The sequence below is a fragment of the Leptonotus elevatus genome, chromosome 8 (genome assembly GCF_054856555.1).
Source record: "Leptonotus elevatus isolate MCC_2025b chromosome 8, RoL_Lele_1.0, whole genome shotgun sequence".
NCBI classification, from domain to species: domain Eukaryota; kingdom Metazoa; phylum Chordata; class Actinopteri; order Syngnathiformes; family Syngnathidae; genus Leptonotus; species Leptonotus elevatus.
Genome location: NC_141246.1, coordinates 18,319,910 through 18,342,283, shown reverse-complemented (window position 1 = coordinate 18,342,283; position 22,374 = coordinate 18,319,910). Strand labels below are relative to the sequence as shown.

At 39.5% G+C, this 22,374-nt stretch overlaps 1 protein-coding gene across 1 annotated transcript; it reads left to right on the top strand.

The window, feature by feature from the left end:
- The first annotated feature begins 86 nt into the window (after nucleotides 1-86).
- On the top strand, nucleotides 87-20,181 carry nomo (nodal modulator). The gene is made up of 31 exons (XM_086082465.1): nucleotides 87-286; nucleotides 633-722; nucleotides 800-845; nucleotides 940-1,040; nucleotides 1,252-1,358; nucleotides 2,193-2,265; nucleotides 4,327-4,479; nucleotides 4,570-4,707; nucleotides 4,793-4,882; nucleotides 4,971-5,076; nucleotides 5,169-5,319; nucleotides 5,677-5,851; nucleotides 7,117-7,258; nucleotides 7,344-7,475; nucleotides 7,794-7,930; nucleotides 8,001-8,088; nucleotides 8,201-8,264; nucleotides 8,338-8,433; nucleotides 8,730-8,951; nucleotides 9,295-9,377; nucleotides 10,617-10,776; nucleotides 12,442-12,568; nucleotides 13,638-13,751; nucleotides 13,897-14,024; nucleotides 14,129-14,270; nucleotides 15,155-15,238; nucleotides 16,835-16,945; nucleotides 17,062-17,163; nucleotides 17,959-18,078; nucleotides 18,145-18,237; nucleotides 18,311-20,181. The coding sequence occupies exons 1-31, from the start codon at nucleotides 131-133 to the stop codon at nucleotides 18,440-18,442; spliced, it is 3,663 nt and encodes a 1,220-aa protein (XP_085938591.1). The 5' UTR covers nucleotides 87-130; the 3' UTR covers nucleotides 18,443-20,181.
- The last annotated feature ends 2,193 nt before the right edge of the window (nucleotides 20,182-22,374 follow it).

Genomic DNA, 22,374 nt, shown 5'->3' with positions numbered 1-22,374 from the left:
CTACGGCCTCCACGCCAGCAGATGGCGCTGCTGTTTTCGCTTTTGAGTGGCTCGTTGACAGCGAGTCAGCTGCTACGGAACCGGAAGCAGCGTGCAGTTTCACGGTTCGACGGTGAATCAGTCAGGCAAAATGTTGAGAATCACAATTCGGGCTGATATAAGTACTCTTTGGGTCTTGTTCTGGATCACATATTCTCAGTTTTTGGCCGCATCCTCTGATGAGATAGTGGTAGCATGTGGGGGCTTTGTGAAGTCCGACGTTGAAATCAATTACTCATTGATCGAGGTGAGTGAAAATATCTCTTAAAGCTATTTAGTTGCTTGCTGGCGTTGTTTTACATTTTGTACTCATATACTGTATGTAGTAGAGTACATCGTTGACGTGACTTTTATTTTTATTTTTTTATTAATTTTTATTAACCCTCAAATGTGTCAGTGTCGAGGAGAACGCGGAGCACAAGGCACTTGAGCTAATCCCAGTCGGCTCATTCACAGCCACTATATGAGATAAGCTGTTGGCTCAATTAGTGACATTAACTTTTCCTAACTGACGCCTACGTTTGCACACGTCATTCCTTCATATTCATCGCCTTTGCATATTTAATTTATCTGTTTGTTTTTCTTTTTTACAGATTAAACTCTACACTAAACAAGGCTCCTTGAAATACCACACTGACTGTGCTCCAAATAATGGCTACTTTACAATTCCTCTTTATGACAAGGTAGGAAATACACACATTGGTATTCACCTATTTTATTTGTTGATGATTTATGCACACGTTTGTTTTGTTTTGCAAAGGGCGATTTTGTTTTGAAGATTGAACCGCCCCTTGGGTGGAGCTTTGGTAAGTTCTGCATTAATGTACTTGAACAGATATTTTAAATACATAGACATTTATTTCTCATTTTATTGTTAATGTTTTCTTCTACTTTGGCCAGAGCCCACCAGCGTGGACCTCCATGTGGATGGCATCACTGACATATGTAAAAAAGAAGAGGACATCAACTTTGTCTTTACTGGTTTTTCAATATCAGGAATGGTGAGGGGCTTTGTTTGTTTGTTTTGGTTTGTCCTTCAATAATTGCAACAGTTTTTATTCAGAAAAATAAACCTAAACAATGTTCACTGAAGTGTTTATGTGGAAGGAGTAACTTTGAACTAGCTGGTGGCACTTTCACACAATTCCATGATGCCACGTAAATGTTTTTTAAATTTTCTTCTTTTTTTTCATTTTTTTTTTCATGTAACAGGTTATGAGTAAAGGCCATCTCCTTGGTCCATCTGGAGTAGAAGTTAAACTGAGCAGAGCCGGAACAGATGAGAAACTCCAAACTGTCACTACCCAGCCTGGAGGAGCGTATGTGGCTTCAGTATTTCTGATTAGTCATGGGTTTACACTAGGCATGGACGGATATTATATTCTGATATGATAACTGTGAGCAAAAATATTGTGGTAGCACAGTTTTAAAATTGCAGCTCTCCAATCAATGCCTTTTTTGAAATATTTGGTTAAATCAAAAAAAAAATTCCATTCAACACAATCTATTTTATTTTTGGACAAAATATAGGATATTTGAAACATTAAGAAATGTGTATCATGTAAAATGTAATATGTTTAACTGAATTCTTGTTTTGTTTCTTCTTAGTGTAAGTTACTGTGTGACATTATGTGACAGCTATTTTTAGAACAAACTCCTGGCCTACTCATGTTGTCAGTGTGGTTAACTAGTACCCAATGGCACCATGTGAATTTTTTTTTCCAGAGAACACTCATTGATCAGCAGTGCAAAAGGGCATCTGTGTTAAATATGCTGGAGTTTGTACAGTATCTAAATCTCTTTAATCTCCTTCCTCCCTCATCTGTGCATAACTGCTCATCCTTCCCCTCTCTGCTCAGCCAAGGAGGAGGAAAAAACAAGAGGAGCTGGCCTCACATTAACTTCAAAGAGGCGGCTCATTTACTCTATTGGTCAAGCAGCCATAAAATAGTGTTCTGTTTTTGAAGTGCCCTCAAAAAAAGTAAAGAGCTTAACTTGAGACAGAAAGTTTGAGCAATAATTTAAACCTGGACTTTTTAAAACCACGATAACTATCTAACCGGTAATCAATCAGCCCATGCCTAGTTTATATACTTGTGATCCTGACCTGATCAAATCTGAGCTGTCTTTCCTTTGCAATTCTTGTAACACAGGTACAACTTTCACAAAGTGCTCCCTGGAACATATGACATCATTGCTTCACATCCTTCCTGGATTCTGGAGAAGGTTGGCAGCTATAGAGAATAACGTTGTTGTTGTCAGCATTGTTACATAAACCATGAAAAGCAGTTTAGCTGTTCTCAGTTTAGCAGCACATTTTATAGAGGTAAGCAAGTAAACAAACCTATGTACAGTACATCAGCAACAACTGAATTAGGTACAATAGCAGGGTTGGGAAGGTTACTTTAAAAAAAAGTGATCGATTTCTCAGCAAAAGATGAATATGAGACATAGTAGCCACCGGGCCACTGTTAATGTATAACCCTAGATTAACAAGCATGCCTCATGACATTGAGCCATGCTGTGTTACATGGTTTAATCATTTGAAGGTGAATTTGTATTTATATATATATATATATTTGTTGGCATTTCCAAATATCCACAGAGTGATGGAAATGGAAATGAGAACCAGCTTTTTCAAAAACACTAGATTGAGGCTTTTGCTTTCCTATCTATTGAGATAGTCAAGTCTGAAATGATGACTTTTTTTTTTAATAGTAATCAGAGTACATAATCTTGAGTATAAACAAACTGCTGCCAATGAAATGATTCTCATTCAATGAGTAAGGAGTACACAAGGCTTTATTACACTTGAACTGAGTGTCAGAAACATACAAACCCAATTCCCAAAAAGTTGGGACACTATACAAGTTGTAAATAAAAACTGAATGCAATTATGTGGAAGTGCCAAATTTCAATATTTTGTTTAGAATAGAACATAGATGACAGGTCAAAAGTTGAAACTGAAATATCATTTTAAGGGACAAATATGTTGATTGTAAATTTCATGGTGCCAACAAATCTAAAAAAAAGTTGGGATAGGTAGCAATAAGGCTGGAAAAGTCAATTGCACTTATAAAAAAAACAGCTAAAAGACCAGTTACCACTAATGAGGTCCATTGGCAACTTGATTGGAGTATAAGAAAGAGCTTCTCGGAGTGGCAGTGTCTCTCAGAAGCGAAGACGGGTAGAGAATCACCGATTCCTCCAATGTTGCGCAGAAAGATAGTGGAGAAATATCAGAAAGGTGTTTATCAGCGAAAAATTGCAAAAAGGTTGAAGTAATCATCATCTACAGTGCATAACATCATCCAAAGATTCAGAGAATCTGGAACAATCTCTCTGTCTAAGGGTCAAGGCCGAAAAATCCTACTGGATGCACATGATCTTCGGGCCCTTAAACGGGCACTGCACCGCAAACAGGAATGCTTACTGTAAGGAAAATCACAGAAAGGGCTCAGCAAGACTTCCAGAAAACATTGCGGGTGAACACAATCCACCGTGAGAGCCGCCGTTGCCAGATGAAACTCGACAGTACAAAGAAGAAGCCATTTTTAAAGCAGACCAAGAAGCACAGGCGTTTCTCTGGGCCAGGGGTTATTTCAAATGGAGTGTGGCAAAGCGGAAACCTGTTTTGTGGTCAGACCAATCACAATTCGAAGTTCTTTGTGGAAAACTGGGGCGCTATATCATACTGACTAAAGAGGACAAGGACAACCCAAGTTCAGACCACATGCAGCACCAATTACAACATCCTGGCTGCGTAGGAAAAGGATCCGGGTATTGAAATGGCCAGCCTGCAGTCCACGTCTTTTACTTCTAGAGCACATTTGGCGCATCATAAAGGGGAAGGTGCAACAAAGAAAGACCAAGACAGTTGAACGTTTAAGAGAGACGCGTGTTAGACAAGAATAGGACAGCATTCCTATTTCTAAACTTGTCTCCTCGATCCCCAGACGTTTGCAGACTGTTGTAAGAAGAAGAGGGGAAGCTTCACAGTGGTGAAAATGGCCTTGTCCCAACTTTTTTTAGATTTGTTGACACAATGGAATTTAAAATCAACATTAAAATTATACATTTTCTCAGTTTAAACTTTTTACCTGTTCTCTATGTTCTATTCTGAATGAAATATTCAAATTTGACACTTCCATATAATTGCATTCAGTTTTTATTCACAATTTGTATAGTGTCCCAACTTTTTTTAGAATTGGGTTTGTACTTATGATGAGGCCCCTGTGGCCTTACTAAAAAGTCTGACCTTCATTGCAACTTGCTGTCTTCGTGCAGACCACCACAACAGTGCTCATTTCCACTGCCAATGCACCGGCCGCTGATCATCTGGTGGTCGGAGGCTACGACGTCTCAGGTGAAGTCCGCAGTGATGGAGAGCCCATGAAAGAGGTCACATTCCTGCTTTATTCAGCCGTAGTGAAAAGAGAGGTAAAGTGAGCGATGATTGATCATGCTCACACAATAAGCAAATTGCAGTCACAAAGTTCATTCAAACTGCATTTTTGTTGTGATTCCCAGAATGTGAAAGGCTGCAACTATTCTCCAGTGGAGGGCGCTGACTCTGGGGACAGTTCCCTCATCTACCTGTGCAGTGCCCTCTCCAGGGAGGATGGGACTTTTACCTTCCCCTCACTATCTAGTGGGGAGTACACCGTGGTAAGCCTTCTGTGAAAACCAATCCAAATTGAAGCTTTTTAATTTAAAAACTCATTTATAACTGATTATGAACTCTCTTCTTCAGGTGCCCTTTTACAGAGGAGAAAGGATCACTTTTGATGTTGCACCTTCCAGAATGAATTTCAAGGTGGAGCACAACAGTTTGAGGCTCGAGGTACATTGGTATAATCTATCTTTCAATGTCAAGTTAACATTCAAATATATTAAATTCATTCCTTTCTATTTCTATTTGTCATGTGCAGCCCATTTTTCGTGTCATGGGTTTTTCTGTGACTGGTCGGGTCCTGAATAGTGTTGATGGGGAAGGTGTAGTTAATGCTGCAGTCTCTGTCAACAATCAAATTAAAGGTAAATGAGATGATGCCATGCTTTATTGTCTTCATTGTGTTTAAATTTCACTATGTTATGCTGTGGCTTTCTTTTGTTTTGTCTCCTCATAGTTGTCAGCAAAGAGGATGGTTCGTACAGGTTGGAGAACATGACAGCCGGTACTTACACCATCCGTGTTCACAAGGATCTCATGTTCTTTGAGCCAGTAACAGTGAAAATTGCCCCCAACACTCCACAACTTCCTGACATCATCACAGCCGGGTATGTCTGGTTGATTTAACAAACTGGCCTCTGCAGACTTTTACACGCTTTAACAGCATATATTGGCTTTCACTTTGTATTTGCGGATGAATGGAGAGAGAAAAAAAGACATTTATAGCCGTTCAGACCATTTCATTTGGTATACCTGCTCAATTTTTTAATACAGTGAGAGCCTTTACAGAAAGAATCAGAAAATCTATTAAGTGAAAACACATTTTAATGCCATATTTGTGATACTACTTTCTATATAATGTATATTTGATATCTTATTATATAGTGTATTTGTTGGTGTGGATGTTGGTCAGTACACAGCATTTTGATAATGAGGCCTTAATGATCCGTGTTGTTGTTATGCAGGTTCAGCGTTTGTGGACAGATCTCTATCAGCAACCTGCCCGAGGGCATGAAGCAAGGTCGCTACAAGGTCACCTTGACACACCAGGGCCAAGATAAAACCTCAGGCCGGATCACTGACTCGGACACACAGGGAGCCTTCTGCTTTCAGGCGAAACCCGGAGACTACAGTGTCCATGTATGACAGTAGGAGTGTTTGAACTGAATTCTGCATCCATTTTCTTTTGCTTATCTGGGTTCGGGGTCATGGGGGCAGCAGCTTTACAGGGAAGCCCAGGCTTCCCCCTCTCCAGCCATTTCTTTCAGCTCTTCCTGGGGAATCCCAAGACATTCCCAGGCCAGCCAGGCGTCTGTCGATTTACGGCTCAAAACTGCCCTCATGAACAAGACTCTAAGATACTTGAACTTCTCCACGGAGGATCTCCTCTCTGACACGGGGGCCGTATTTATAATGCTCGCGTACGATCGAAATGAGGCCAAAACCCTATGTACGAACATTTTTGCGCCGACGGTGGTATTTATAGAAAACAAACTGAACGTGAAACTTTACGCACAGTCACGCATATTCGGGAGATATGGGAAAACAGTGACACACACAGCTTTGGTGCATTTTGATCCTTCAAACGCCATGTATGCTGGATGTTGGGTCACATTACTGTTTTGCTCCAGACTTGTTCTAATGTCACAAGCAGGCGTGGCAGAAAGCACGTGAATGAACTTAAACTTTTTAAACGCCCGTCTTCTCTCATTGATCACCAATCTTGAAAAAGCCTCATGCAACAAATCATATAATGACAACTAATGTGGACACATACTGCACGCATTACATCATCGCGCCGCACAACCTATACGTGCCTATACAGTAATTTCAGAACAATTTGATTTGTTGTTCGCCAATACGTGCTGCTTACAAATACGCAGATTTTATATTTTATATGCATTGCCAAACAGAGGGTAAAACGGGTGGAATCTCCTATGCACACCGGTTGGAGTTGTGTGGCATTTATAAAGGGAAATTGCGTGCAGGTGTTATAAATCACAAAAAAAATTCTGCGTGCGTGAGGCTTGGGTTTCGTTCATACGTATTTTTGTACGCAGGTTCTCACATACAGCTTTATAAATGAGGCCCCTGGAGAGGGCGCAGGGAAGACAAAGTCCATTGATTGCAATTGTCACGTAATTGCCCCCAGACAACTTAGCTCCTAGGATCGTTTTGACACACAAACCCCTCAACCGTGATAAGTGGCTCAAGGAGGAGTAAATGGAAGTCCCCTGTATGAAAATGATTTTTAGCATTCATACTACATACAGTGTACTGTATTTTAATTAAGAAACTCCAGTGCCATGATTCTTTATTCTATGCCATTGCCTCTTTCCCATAGTTATGTACTCTACAATGAAAAAACACCTTTCACGTGCTAACAAGCCCATTGTTATGTGTAGGTGTCCCTCCCTGACATTGATGTGAAAGCAGGCCTTTCCGTGCAGCCTCAGGCTCTGGAGTTCTCAGTTGTGGACCAGCCCCTCACAGATCTGCTTTTTACCCAATTCATGGCCTCTGTCTCTGGAAAGGTCTACTGTTTGGGTAAAGTCTGCCTCTGGAACATTTTTGCTATTACTATAGTTATATGTGGGAAAAAAACCCAAACTACTTTCTTGTTGAACTGTAGCATCTTGTGATGACCTGTCAGTGACACTCCAACCAGTAAGCCGCCAAGGAGAGAGAAGGTCTCTGCCTTTGACTGGCAACAGTGACACCCTCAGCTTCTCCTTTGACAATGTTCTACCTGGGAAATATAAAGGTCAGGAACCATCTACAACATTAGTACTAAAGCTGGACACATCTTATATAGGTTTAAAACTAAGCGCCAAGTCACATGTAGGTGGTATGACGATAGATGCAGAAGCTAAGTAAATAGTGTGACATCATGACACAATCTTACATTTAAACAATGGAGGAATATAATGTTACTGAGCTACCCTGCTTAAGGCAAATTGGGCTGAATTGCTCTCACACTTGTTTAGATGTCCATGTTTTAGGCTTGTGTGACCCCCATGCACTTGTAATTGTAGCATTTCTGTTTTATGACTTATTTCAATATTTATTTGACATGTATTAGTAAGCATCTCTCACGAGGAGTGGTGTTGGAAACATAAATCCATGGAAGTCGAAGTTGTCGATGCTGACATCTTGGGGGTTGAGTTGCGACAGATTGGCTACATCCTACGCTGCTCCCTCTCCCATGCCATCACTTTGGTCAGTAGCTACTCATAGATGGTAAGTCTATGTGATGACAATGTTAGCTTCACTGTATGTTTCTGTGCAGGAGTTCTTTCAGGATGGCAGCAAACCTGAGAATGTGGGCATCTACAATCTCTCCAAGGGAGTCAACCGTTTCTGCCTCTCTAAACCTGGTAAGCTTCATTATCCTCAACACAAATAACAAATAAAATAAAAATAAAGTCATCAAGATTAATGTGATGTACCAGTTCGGGGGTTAAGTAATTTGTCAAATGTCTCATCCAGGCGTGTACAAAGTCACCCCTCGCTCCTGCCACCAGTTCGAGCAAGATTTTTACATCTATGATACGTAAGTAAAACTACCAATATTCCGTCGAGCTGCATCCAATTTCTTTAGGTGCTATGATACCTTGTCTTAACAGCTCAGCACCCAGCATCCTGACTCTTACTGCAGTACGCCATCACATGACAGGACTCATCACCACCGACAAGATCCTAGATGTCACAGTCACCATCAAGTAAGAATCATTAATAAGTGGGAGTGTCCTCGTCAAAAACTTAACTATATATAGATAGATAGATAGATAGATAGTGGTATACTCGTACCACACTTTAAGAACCAGTGCACTAAATGCCATAATAGAACATACGCATGATTTTAGAATTAAAAGGACATACAATGTAAGTACCGTAAGAATAATAACTCAAAGTCACAATATTTTACACATTGGTTGACATGGTTGAATGAATTAATCTTGGCTAGTGTTTCAATACTCATCTTACACTGTTAAATTGTCTCTCCATTGCCTGTCAGATCATCCATTGAGAGTGAGCCAGCGCTGGTTCTTGGCCCCCTGCGGAGTCTGGAGGAGCAGTGGCAGGAGCAGCAGCTGCAGGAGATACAGTTACGACGCCAAGAACGAGAACGGCGAGCTGCTGAAGACGAAGGGGCCGCCAAGGATGATAGTCCTCCTATACAAGAGAAGGCTGATGAGCTGACAGGCCCCTTCCACTATGAGTTCTCCTACTGGGCCAGGTCGTTTGCATTCAACATTCATGTCCATAGTTGTCTCATTAAATTGTCGGTAAATTACTATTATTACCGCTTGCTTGCCCCTAATCCGTAACAGTTCCCCAACTTCCCCCTCCCCTCTGTTATTAGATCTGTCTATCCAAATAAAAAAATTCACATTATTGTTAAACAACCTACTACCGGTACTTTATTGCATTTCCTCACATTCTTAAATGTTGTTTATGTTTATACAGAAAAAGGTGTTTTTTTTCTTTTAATTTAAAATAATATAGGACATCTGTCTAGATTAGGTAACAGATCATTGTTAACCCTTGGCTCTATGATTAATATTTATGGTACTTTGCAGGGCTGGAGAGAAAATTACGGTGACTCCCTCCTCCAAGGAGCTCCTCTTCTACCCACCTGAAGTGGAGGCCACTATCACAGGAGGTATGATTCTTGACAATTCTAGTCAAATAAACTTCCTCCCAGAAATGTTATCAGATATGAAGTTTTTTGAAGTTTTGTGTGTGTTTTTTTTTTACGTTATGAATTTACTATAAAAATCATGCTACAGTAAACATTAAAAGGGAAGTTTGTATTGTTAAAATTGGTAGCATGATTTGAATTGAACCTCTCTTCACTATTAAACCCCCATCGCCAACCACCCCAGAGTCGCTGACCAAAGCTCACAAACATGCAAGAGCGCAATTCTCCAAAATTGGCATTCATTATGGCATGCAATTATGGAAGTGCGTAGAATAATTAGATTATAAACAGCTTTTTCAAAATAGCAGCACTAGGTAGGAATACTAAGCAATGCATTAGCACTGTAAACAAGCATGACTTCTGGAGTGCTACTTTGTATTCTGTATTGAACCCTTTGTATTGAATTTATATTCTTTGGACTGTATTATCCATTAAAATTCCAAAATAGGTGATAACACGTACCTGCCGAGAAAAAATGCAATAAGTGTGTGAGGTCCGTTCGACCTGTTTCTGTTTGGGAGTCTTATGCCAAGTTGTTGGAAAACAAAGGATGGCCATTTTTTTATTTTCTGGATGTGGGTATACATAGTTTCAGCAAAGATCCTGAAGCTCAAGATAAATGGGGCTGCTTTGAGTGACACTACTTCATTCACACTTTCTGTCTCTGATTGGTTGTTTTTCCTCGGGCCTGGTGTTTTCTAAAATGTGTACAGTAATTTCTGGACTACAAGCCGCAATTTTTTTCACTTGCATTCGAGCCTGCGGCTAATACAAAGGTGCGACTTATCCATCAGATCACAATGGAGCGCACTATTAAGGAAGCGCAAGAGCGTCAGGCAGAGCAAACCAAACCAAGTGAGCCCAAATACATTAGGAGAGACAGAACGAGAGCAAGACAATTTGCACCCTCATTATGGAAAAGAAAGTAGTGGGAACCCGGTGCGGTAACATTAAAACACCTGCGGTTTACAGTCGGGTGCGGCTTATATTTGTAACAAACTCGAGGGTTCCCCAAATTTAGCTAGCGCGTCTTATAGTCAGGTGCGCCTTGTAATCCAGGAATTACTGTAATTTGAGGTGCAAGATTGGCCAGAGAGGGATTATTCAGATTATGTTCTCATCATGCCATCATCACAAAAAGTGATTGATTTATTTCCCAAATAAATTTCAAATTCCCCGTTTGATTATCTCGTACTGTAGAGTCATGTCCTGGCCGCATGGTGGACATTATGGGCCGCGCAGGGCTCTTCCTGGAGGGCAAAGTGTCACCGGAACTGCAAGGTGTGGAGGTCTCCATTAGTGAAAGAGGAGCTGCTGCACCACTCATCACTGTGGCCACCAATGAGAATGGCGCATACAGGTACAAGAAGCATGACGGCTTACATCAAACACAAGACACTTTTCATATGAAACAGGTTTAAGACCAAGCTCTTTATAAATTAAATAAATATATATGAGCAAGGACTTGTGTCAGTGGCTATGTTGCAGAAAACCAATTACACTTCATTTCTATTGCTATGAACATTGACACTATAATTCTGGACATAAAAATGATGTGTGCAGAAAAATTTCCCGTCAAAATAGACTAAGTAGCAATTGTAGGCTTGTTTACTGATTATTTTCAGCAGATTTTGGCTTGCCCACATTAAGGCAGGTTGTAAGATCTACCAAAAAATGTATTTATAATGATGTGGCAGACCACATCTTGCTCCCAGGCCTTAAGTTTGACATCTGTGACCTAGAGGATACTGTACTATTTCCCATGCCTTTTGCTACTTGGTAATCACTGTATAAGGTCAGTGCTCTGGCCTTATGATCTGTGTGATCTATCCTAACCTTGTTTGTCAAGTTGACATTTGTTTGAAAGGATCCTTATTAGGTTTGTTTGTCTTCTCAGATAAGCTATTCTAACTAAATTCATATAACTTTTACACTTTGTTCGTATTTAAAACTCAATAAATGTCAAATTTGACTTTCTCAAAAGACATAACTGGATTTTATCGTATCTGACAAATACAGAGGATATTCCTGGCTTTGATATTAGTTTTTGGCTTTTGATTGTTCCCCATCATGTATGGCAAGTTGCAGTTTGGTAACCTTGCCATTTATCTGATTCTGAGCTTTGATAGCAAATCTGATTTAAATCCAGAGTTTTTCCTGTGTACAAAATTCAGAGGTGGCCACCTCCACCTAATTTGCTTGCCACTTACAGCCTAAGCCACGGATATCCCTCAACACAGCACTCAAGCTGTGTTGATTGAGCTCAGCAGGAACGTATTTTAACCGCAGTTGCAGTGTTGAAACAGCTTTCTTTTTTTCTTTTTTAAACTTGAATGTACCGAAGAAGAAACAGATCATTGAGCAACCGTTGCACACGCCCATTTTATGGTTGTGAGGCCGAAGTGGCACGATCCAGCCATTGCCAAAGTTCTAAAAACACAGTATATACAATAAACATAATAATGTTTTACAACGCTGAACTATATTTACAATTTAATATGTACTAACTGCTTTGATGCATTTTTAATGATTGTAGTTAAAAAATGGCAAAAAAAATAATGGCAACTTTGTATGCATATAATTTCTAATTTCTTGTACCTGATCATAAAACGGCTGCAGGAGGGTGGCCCATAATGGTATCGGTCACCGCCGTGAGTACTGATACCTTAAAATAAGATTGTTATTGGCACCGATACGGTGCCTGGTATCGGTAGTCACTAGTCATAGTCAGGGTGATACCACCTCTGTCTCAATTTGAGCAGGTTTACTTTATACTTTAGTTTTAAAATATAAAGCTGGAATTAAGCTATATTTGAGAGAGTTGAGAGGGTGGTAGTTGCCACTGCCACAACAGAAGACCTGTAACAGAATTAAGTTGCTTTGTTGTCCAGCTTTGAAATCCATTGTACATCATTGGTGATTTTGCTGGGAACAAACTGTTCACTTTCTCACCCAATGCCATATCTGTAATATGCTTTGAGAAAATATGTTCTCATTACCACATTCTTTTTTGACGTCTTGGCAGTGTGGGTCCACTCCACAGCGACAGGCAGTATGACGTCAGTGCCAGTAAAGAGGGGTTTGTCCTTAGTCAAGTGGAGGGAACCCAGGGCGATTTCAAGGCTTTTGCTCTGGCTGGAATCACATTCAAGGTAGACTTGTATTAGATATTTTACGTCTCAATAATTCAGCCCTTTTTACACCTGCACTCATGTTTCCTTATAATTCTGTAGTATTGTTGTCTTATTCATGTGAATAGTCATTATATGTCAGTATGTCAGAGTTCTGCAGGATTTTTGTGCACTAATTGAAAATCAGCACTCACCTTAGATTTCTGCTGTCACTGTCAGAGCTGTGTGATATGTACACAATTTTATATCCCTGATGTAGGTCATTTTAAATCCTGATAACGCTTTATCCTGATATATTTTATCTTAAAATTACATGAAATTGATGGCAATCTTCTCTGATCTTCTCTCCATTTATTCATAATAAAGACCACACAACTAATGTAATAGATATCATTCTTAACATCAGATTGAATTTCAAGGATTGCAATAAACTTCAAAGAATTTAAATAAACACAACACAGTGCTTAGAGCTGCTCAATGCAGGAAATTGAATTACAAATCACTATTGCCGCGTGTGGCCGAAAAATGAAACTGCACACACCCTTTTTCACGTACACAATGCGCGCATGACATCACATCCACAGACGAGGCGGGAAATTCAAACCTAAATCCAGTCTGAAAACTATTGGCCAGAGGCTTGCAGGAGTACACATTGTAAACAGCTAAGGTGTTCATCTGCTAATTAGAAGATGTTTGTGAGTCATAAATGGTCAAATAAAAAGGCAATTGCAAAGATATTTAATATTCAAGTGTGCCTACCATTTATCCATTACAAGTATTACTAAGCATAGGAAAAGACACGGGATTCCCATACTGGCGGCAAATGATTATGGATTATGATTATGCCATACGATAGACATTTTATATTCTATCGACAATATATATTGTTATACTGCTTATATCGCACAGCTCTAGTCACCCTTCTCGCGTAAAATCTCTTATCCAAGCCCTACTTTTAGTTGTTTTACTGTATCTCTGCCGTTTGTCATGCTATACTTTTATTTTAATGTATTAGATTTAGCTGCGGTTCTCAAACAAGTATAACGTTTTTAATATATTAACATGCTCTTCCTTTGCATCTGTATTGTAGATAAAATCAGAAGACGGTAATCCATTGTCGGGAGTCCTTCTGTCTCTTAGTGGTGGACAATTTCGTTCCAACCTGTTGACTCAGGACACCGGCCTCCTCACATTCAATAACCTGGTAGGAAACTACCAAATCATATAAATAAATCAGTCATAATTTTTTGTATAGTGGTTGGAGCAACAATTAATTGCCTCACTATAACTCCATAATTGTTTCTTTGTCTGCTTTTCAATTTTATGTTAACTTTTTTCATCCTCTGTAGAGTCCAAGTAAGTACTATTTCAAGCCCATGATGAAAGAATTCCGCTTTGAGCCGGCATCCCAGATGATTACGGTGGAAGAGGGTCAAATCCTCAGTATCGATATAACTGGGATTAAGACTGCGTATAGGTACTGCCAGTTCTCTTCATCTCGACTCTAACAAGCGCCATGAAGCGGATCCAAAAAAAGATAGTCGTCCAATCCTTTCCTTGTTCCTGTACTTGTGTGCCCAGCTGCTACGGAGCAGTGCAGTCTTTGAGTGGTGATGCGGAGAGGGACGTTGCCGTGGAAGCGGTGGGTCAAGGAGACTGTAGAATCTACAGTGAGGACACTGTCACTGATGAAGAAGGTCGCTTCAGACTTAGAGGTCTGCTGGTAAGGATGCCAATAAGCTGGTTTGATGTGGACACAATTATTACAGCAGTACCTTAACTTATGAGTCTTTCATCTTTTATATATATATTTTTTTTTATTCTGGGCCGTTTTATTTTGTTTTTTGCTTTGCCAAAATTGGAGTTACAAGGCAGGTATAGATAAAGCACCGCTCAAGCGAAATATCAATAATGGTTTTTAAGGAGCTGAAATGGATTAAATGGCATTTTTAAAATGGAAATTGTCAGTAAGCAAGTAAACGGAGTTACAGGCTTGGTCATAGAATGAATTAATCTCAGAAGTCATTGTATCCATTGTAGCCAAAAGTTAGACTCAGAACAATCTAATGTATAAAATAAAATGTTGTCATGCGTACTATAGTAAGTATTTAATGGAGAGAAAAAAACTACTAAGCACTTGGTAACTGGTCAGTAACGTCGAGTTTATTGCTTTTTAAACCAGAGCATGTAAGTTACATAAACAATAATCTAAAATGCCGATGTTCAAATTCTGATATTGTCCCAACAATATCAATTAAAATTAATCAAATTAAATCTTTTTATGAATTTATATAATTTAATCCAAATTCAGCCACAATAGCCTGAAATTAACTTTATTTGCATACCAATGTGAAACACAAATTTCAAAAAATTTTAGACAGACACTGCACATCACATGGTAGCTGTTTTTTTGTTTTGTTTGTAAGCTAAACAGTGAGAGGTGTTCTGCCTCTTCTGACTGCGAGTCACAAGCGGTTGTTTCCACCATGCTTCCCTGAATGAGTCACTTTAAAAATGTTGTATCTTGGTTAGTAATTGTTGTTTTGAACAGAAAATCAGTTGTTGGCTGTTCAGCTTTTCACTTCACTATTTACTATTTTTGTGCAGCCTGGTTGCAAGTACCTGATTCAGCTGCGAGCTGAAGGCAACGACCACATAGAGAGAGCCTTACCACAACAAAGAGCCATAGAGGTGGGTGGCAAAATCATGATGTGCTTTTTAGTTGTTTTTTTCACCATTATCACTGGAAAGTCCCCACTGGATTTGCTACAGGTCTACTCACCCTAGTTATGGTACTCTTCGCCATTGGCAAAAATCTTTTCCAAAGCCAGCTTCTGAGTAGATATTTTCCACTTTTCCATTACACTTTTTCGCGGTCGTGCTGGTACAGGGGAACCATTCCTTAGAACCTCTTCCAACTTGGTTCTACGAAGCAGGTCAAATTGAGCAGTGATGTCACTGTCATCTGATTGGCCGACAGATGTAGGCGTTTCTTTAAGTGATATGGCATAAAACTCTAACACACACCTATATTTCGTGGTTCTGAGCGAGTGAGACTGAGCTGGCTGCCGCCAAGTCATATAAAAGCGGTATATACGGTACACATACTGTATATTGTATTTTACAACAATAACATTTACAATTTCATATGTACCTGTGGATGAAATAATTACATATTGCTAGAAAAATATATTATTACTAGGGGTGTAACGGTTTTTGTATTCGTCCGTCACGGTTCGGTGCACACACTCAGACGACGAATATGCAAGTTCATGGCATTATCCGCACTCCAAATCAGGCGGCAATAATGCCAACAATAAAAAAAAACACGAAGAAAAAAAACTATTGTTGTCTCCATGACAACAAACGGACATGAGAGTTTTTTCCCCACACTCGATAAATGGTCATTTGCATGTGCATTTGTTTATATATGTCAGTATGTAATATTCCATCGCGCTGCTTTTTGCCTCTCCTGTCTGTTAAAAACACTTTGGAGTCGGCACTCACAAGGGCAGCACGCGCGCGCACACACACACAGACTAGGAGTGGACTCAGTGGAGTTAGTCAGCACACAGATATCTCTACGGCGCTCTTTCCGTGCTACAGTATTTCATTGCTTTTGGATGAATGGATGGGTGTTTTTGTGCTATCGGTATCATCAGGAACTTAAAGAGACTGGTGACCGGCTTGAGATATCAGTTCAGAGCGAGACCAGCGTACGGAGTCTCTAACATCCCCCGTGCAGCCACAGTGACGAAGCTTACAGCTCGTGCATCATATAAGACTTATTCAACTTTTGTTTTTGTTTTATTTAGCTTTACTGCATGACCGATTTCTGTTCCATGTACAGCACTTTGTATACAGCAATGCTTGTTTTAAAGTGCTTTATACATAAAGTTGAGTCGGGTATATGAGAAAATATCATAGTGAGGTTTTCTGGATGCTGTTCATACAACAGAGAAATCTGTGTGTGTGTGTGTGTGGGGTTCTCCTTACGAAATTGTTAGTGTGGGAACATGGAGTGTGACGTATCTCATGACTCCATTCTGAACACGGAAACAAAAGCATGGATAATCCCATTGCAAGTTGGAAACCTTTCACTTTGTAATGTGTCCTCTTTTGAGAAGTGCAGCCCTCCTAATCTCTTTTGCAAGGCTGAAAAGGGCCTTAATTCTTGTTAAGTCTCTGTTATTCTCTCACACCGTGTGACTCGCATGCAGCTTTGTCTCTAGTTGGACTCCAAAGCTGCATCTGCACATTCTGCACCATGTCCTCTCTCCTATTCAGGTCGGCAGCAATGACATTGAGGGAGTCAACATCATCGCCTTCCGACAAATCAATCAGTTTGACCTGAGTGGGAATGTCGTTACATCCCCAGAACATCTGGCAACTTTATCGGTAAACTGATTTTTAAATTAATGTATCTAAATGTCTGGTTGTTATTGTGGCAAAAACGTATGAGATCATCGAGGTTTAACAACTTTTTTTTTTCTCCTTACCTCACCTCTGCTTAGGTAAAGCTATACAGGAGTGACAACTTGGACAACCCCCTCCACAGTGTTTCACTGGGCCAATCCCTCTTCTTCCATTTCCCCCCAGTGGACCGAGATGGAGAGGTATCATTCTTCATTTCTGTCCTCGAGCAAATAGGGGCGCTCAAATATGAATGATAAAGACTTGTCCAGAGCAGCAGTGAAATTCATTCACTGCCATACGTCCCAATTACAATACATGTTTGGCTTCTATCAGAACAGTTTTAACATATCGATGGCATTAGGCTAAAACCTTGTACTTTCAAAATCGTCACTTTTCAGGAGAGCCTAAAAAAACGGAATGTTTGTTTAACCATTAACATTGCATCATCAAACAGCGCAACCCATTTTCAACACTTCAAATTGGTCAGTAATTCATTAAAATGACACACACACATATGTGGACTGACCAAAAGTATAGATGCCAAATGGTGACTTGTGAGGTTTTTGGCCTGACACCAGCGACATGAAAAGCTTATCACAGTTTGGTCATGAAAAAGGGGGTCCAATCAAGACTCCATAGGTGTGAGTATGAATGCTTGTTTGTCTATACGTGGCCTATGATTGGCTGGGAATCAGTCACATGTGTTCCCCACTTTTTGCCCAAAACTGTATGGGATCGGCTCCAGCTCACCAAGCAGAATAGGAACTGATTGGACCTATTATTGACTATAACCAGTTTTATTTTACGCACGTTCACATTTTGTGTTTCTAACAGTAAAGGAGATCTTATCATGAGCCAAAAATCTTTAATCTGCAAACGAAATTTTCCCCACGTCGACTGGTGGTACATTTTGTATTGTACCTTTGCCAATTTGAACCTCTTGACTGTCATTCCTGATGTGATGATAATTTGTTTTATTTTTCCCATTTGTTCAGGGCTACATTCTGATGCTGTACTCCACGCTGTCCCGCACACAGTATGACTTCAATCTACCTCAGGTCTCCTTTACTTCCACTGGCTACCACAAGCACATCACCCTCCCCTTCAACCCAACTGTAAGTGATAATGTGATAGGTCTTTTTTTTTAGGGTGGGGGTCTTAATCTGTGCCTTTACCTGCAGCGCAAAGTGCCTGACCAAGATGTTGCCCAGGGCTCCTACATTGCTCTACCCCTCACTCTGCTACTTCTGTTAGCGGCATACAACCATGAAAAGGTATCTTAAGCGCCACGTGAGCAACCACATGTTCAACTGCATCAATGTACTCTTATCCTGACTTGTCTTTTAGGTCATCCCCTTCCTCCTGCAGGTGATGAATCGTATTCAAGGAGTAAGGAGCATGGCCCAGACCAGCGGAGACACGGCTGCCTTGGACGAAGCCAAACGTCAGGCCAAGAGGCAGAAGGCCCGGCGGACATGAGACAGAAATCCCCCCCCCAACACATTTGAATAGTCCACTAGCCCTCATGGCCACTGCTCGTTGAGTCACTTTGGGTGCACTAAATCTTCACCGTTGCATCAATTGCAAGTTTTCATCAATGCATTCAACTCTTTGATAGGTTAGGGAATTATCTCGCGCAATGTTTTATAAAAGAAGCCCCAAAAAGAAAATACCCAACATCACCCTCATCAGTTGCTTAAACTCACTGGAGTGTTTTTTTTATTTGTGATCGAATGATGTACATTTAATTAATGTAGGTAAACTTAAATCTATTTGTTGCCATTTAAAAACACTTGATTTATGTATTGTCTGCCAGCATTGGGTTCGGTAAGTTTTTTTAAGAACTTGAGCATGTCGTGTGAAATCTTAGCCCACAACATTAATTAAAAACAAAACATTAACATAAGGATGTACCCGAGATTCTATCTTTCCTTTAACTCTAAAATGTTCCCTTACTGTTTTGTAACACAAGCCAGGAAATACTGTAACTATTCAGTGAGTGGAAGGGAAAGGCAAAGGGGATTTTTTTAGAAAACTTTTCCATGAGAAATTGAAGTAGAGCTATTCAGTTGGATTCACTTTGTGTTGAAGCTAAATAGAAATGTGTGAGTTTTTGTTTAGTTTTTTTCATGGAAATGTGTACCCTCCCTTCCCCAAAACTAGCATATCGCTGCTGTGGGGCAGACTCTTCAAATCGACATCATGACATGGCATGTCGGTTAAACCATTACCACTCCAATGTCAAACAGGGAGAGCAATTTCCAACACATAAGATTTGTCAGTAATAAGTAAAATTAAAAAAAAATCATAACTGAACCTACCCATGTGGGGACGAGCCAAAAGTATTGATTTGTGAAATAAAATGTGAAAATGCAGCATTGCAAAGTAATATGTTTCCTTCCCACTCTTACACTTAAATTGTTTTTGTAACTATTTGCTACTGATTTCTTTTCCCACCTGTGTTAAATTTTTAATACAATCGATTAACTATACACACCACAGCAATCTGTTCAGGTTAGTTCTGTAAAGTCCCATCTTACCACTTATTCACATGTGCAAGCCTTGTGAGTCGCAAGTGAGAAGTTCATATGTTGATGAAACTTGTCCAGTTGATCACTAATAGACATTACAGTTTGACAGAAACATTCTTGTGATGGCTCTGTGTCAGGTGATTTAAACACACTTATTTTGTTTGGTTAATGAAAATTCAGTTTTCAATGTACATTTTGATTTTCTGAGGATTTTTTTTAATTTTTTTTATTATTTTTTTTACTGTTGCTACTTTTTGGGTGGTGAGTGTGCTAGGAATTACGTGGGACAGATTTTAATTTATTAACATGACTGATTAAATGTGTCTGTGTTCTCTGCTTGTGTGTGTAAGATACTTGGTTAGAAATGGGATGTTGAGAACCCTCAACAGTGAATTATTCAGATATCTGTTCATAAATCTGAATAAAAAGACTTCAAATATGATGTTTATTATCTTACCTGTGAAAAGTCAAACACCCACCCTCCCCCTTTCAATGTCTTCCTGTTGGTATTCACTGAAAGCCAAAACCACTTGAAATTGTAGAAATGTATTCTCAAGAACACACATATATGATGATTTGATGGTTTGGTTGGGATGAAGGTTGAAATGTGGTAGATAGGGCGAAATTGTCATGCAGTCTGTATTTTGTTCTTTTTATATTTATTAAATTGAACTGGCAGAAAATGCACTTGGCTGTTGTATGTTGTGGCCTCCAGGGGGCAATGTAATCCTAGACAGTTCTCTGAGACCGTTTTCCCTAAGTGGGTGATAAAACATGTACACAACCAGGTTTACTTTGAACAACACTGCTTTTTAAAAGATAATTGGCTTTTTGGGTCAACTAGAACATGAATATACTTGTAAAAAGCTATAATTATACTTTGCTGAGTCATTGTCCTGTTATGTGAAGGAGGAGTTAAATATGAAAAACAAATTATCTGCACTACATGTCTCAAGGACTTTATCTTTGTTTTGTTTGAATACAAAATCAAGGGAGCTTCATTGCAATCATGTTTACTTGTATATTTCCCAGCAAAGTAGTTTTCTTTATGTTGAGAAACATTAACTTAATTCCTCAACGCTACATCATCTTTGCCTTATAGGCCTACTGTATGTAACACACTTTTCCACTGAGTAGGCCTATGCACCAGTTATGAGTAAGTTAGCATTAGCAACATTGCAAAATGAACATGAACATCACTTTACAGAAGACTAACTTTTTTGTTGTTGTTGACATTTGTACAATTGACAACAATATATTTTCTTACATCCAATGTCACAATACAACGCACAAACAAATTATAAACCGAACTTAACTTGCTCTACAACAAATGTAGATGTACGAGTAGAACACACGTGACCCACACCGCTATTACATCAGTGGCGACTGGACAACAGAGGGCACTAAGTCGCCTCCCCACCACTCAACTGGTTCACACTAAATAAAACAAGATTCATAATGAAAATGGAACATTAAAATAAAAGCCTATAAAATGTACTTATCTTATTATTATTATTTTAATTGTATTATTGTTATTATTATTATTATTATTATTATTATTATTATTATTATTATTATTATTAACAGGGATAACTAATAAACTACATGTATGTACATCAGTAGTTATGAAGTAGACTAGCATCTCTCCAACACAAATTACCATCTATATACTTTTCCCTATGTCCTTGCCTATGAACATCTTGCAGCAGTTGATTTACAGTTCATCTATATTTAAGACAATCGTTGCACTTCCCTGAGAGCATGTCACTTAATGCGAAGCCTTGTGACAGTAGCATGGACGTGGGCATTTTGAATTGATGAGATGCAGCCAATTAGTGTGAGCCACTCAGCTCAACATCTGGCTGAGATAACGCAGGGGAATAAAAGCTACGACAGCACATGACTTCCATTAGATCATTATCCCCTGCTTTTATACACGTAACGTGACAATGTGTTTGAGGTGTGAGCCATTTTGAACATGTCTTGGGGAGGGGGGGGGGGGTGGGTACTCAGGATGATAATCATATCACTTGCTGGCATTTTTAGGATTGCTTTCACAACATGGTTCACTCCAATATTAGGTTGTGTGTGTATGTATCCATCTCTTAGTAGTTCCTAGATTGGTTTACAGGAGCTCATCTTGAGTGTTTCAAAAGTGGTCTCAGTTAACGTTTAGTAATCCAAAAGGTGAATTATTATATTCTTTGACATGTCGGAGCAGTACTGTGAGCTTGACACTAAATGAGAGTTGCCATGGCTGGTCCACTAATGATAGAGATACTCGTCTTTTTGCTAATATCAGAAAAATGATTTTGGAGATGTTACTTCAATATATGCAATGACTTGTGCTTTGCTTTGTTTGTTGTTTTTAAAGGTATATCTTAATTATGCCTGTTCTATATTTTTTGTTTTCCAACATGAACTTACACTCTTCTATCTTGTTGACAAGTGTAAAAAAAAAAAAGCTCAAGTCATGTTTGAACGTAGAGAGGCAGCGTTGTATACTGTGCAGCAAATTATGACAAGCAAATGATGATGAGAAGGCCAGAAAGGGGTAGCGGGATGAAATATTCATGAGGGATGATGACAAGATGGGTAGTGGTAAGAAGGCTGATGTGTAACACAATCTACTGGCAGCTTTTGTGAGCACTCAAATCCAAGTGTGCGGAGATATGACCCAGGCAGACTCTCAGTGCCAGTTCTTATCAGTCCAAGAAGTGTGTCATGTCACCCCTTTGTGAAACCTAATGCCCACTTACTGTATGCCATATGTGATTATAGCTGAGGTGGCTGTGCCCTGTCAAATGGAATGGAAGTGTATCTATCAGGGGATGTAATGGAACAGGTATTCAGATTCTGATTTTAAGCAAGGAACATTCG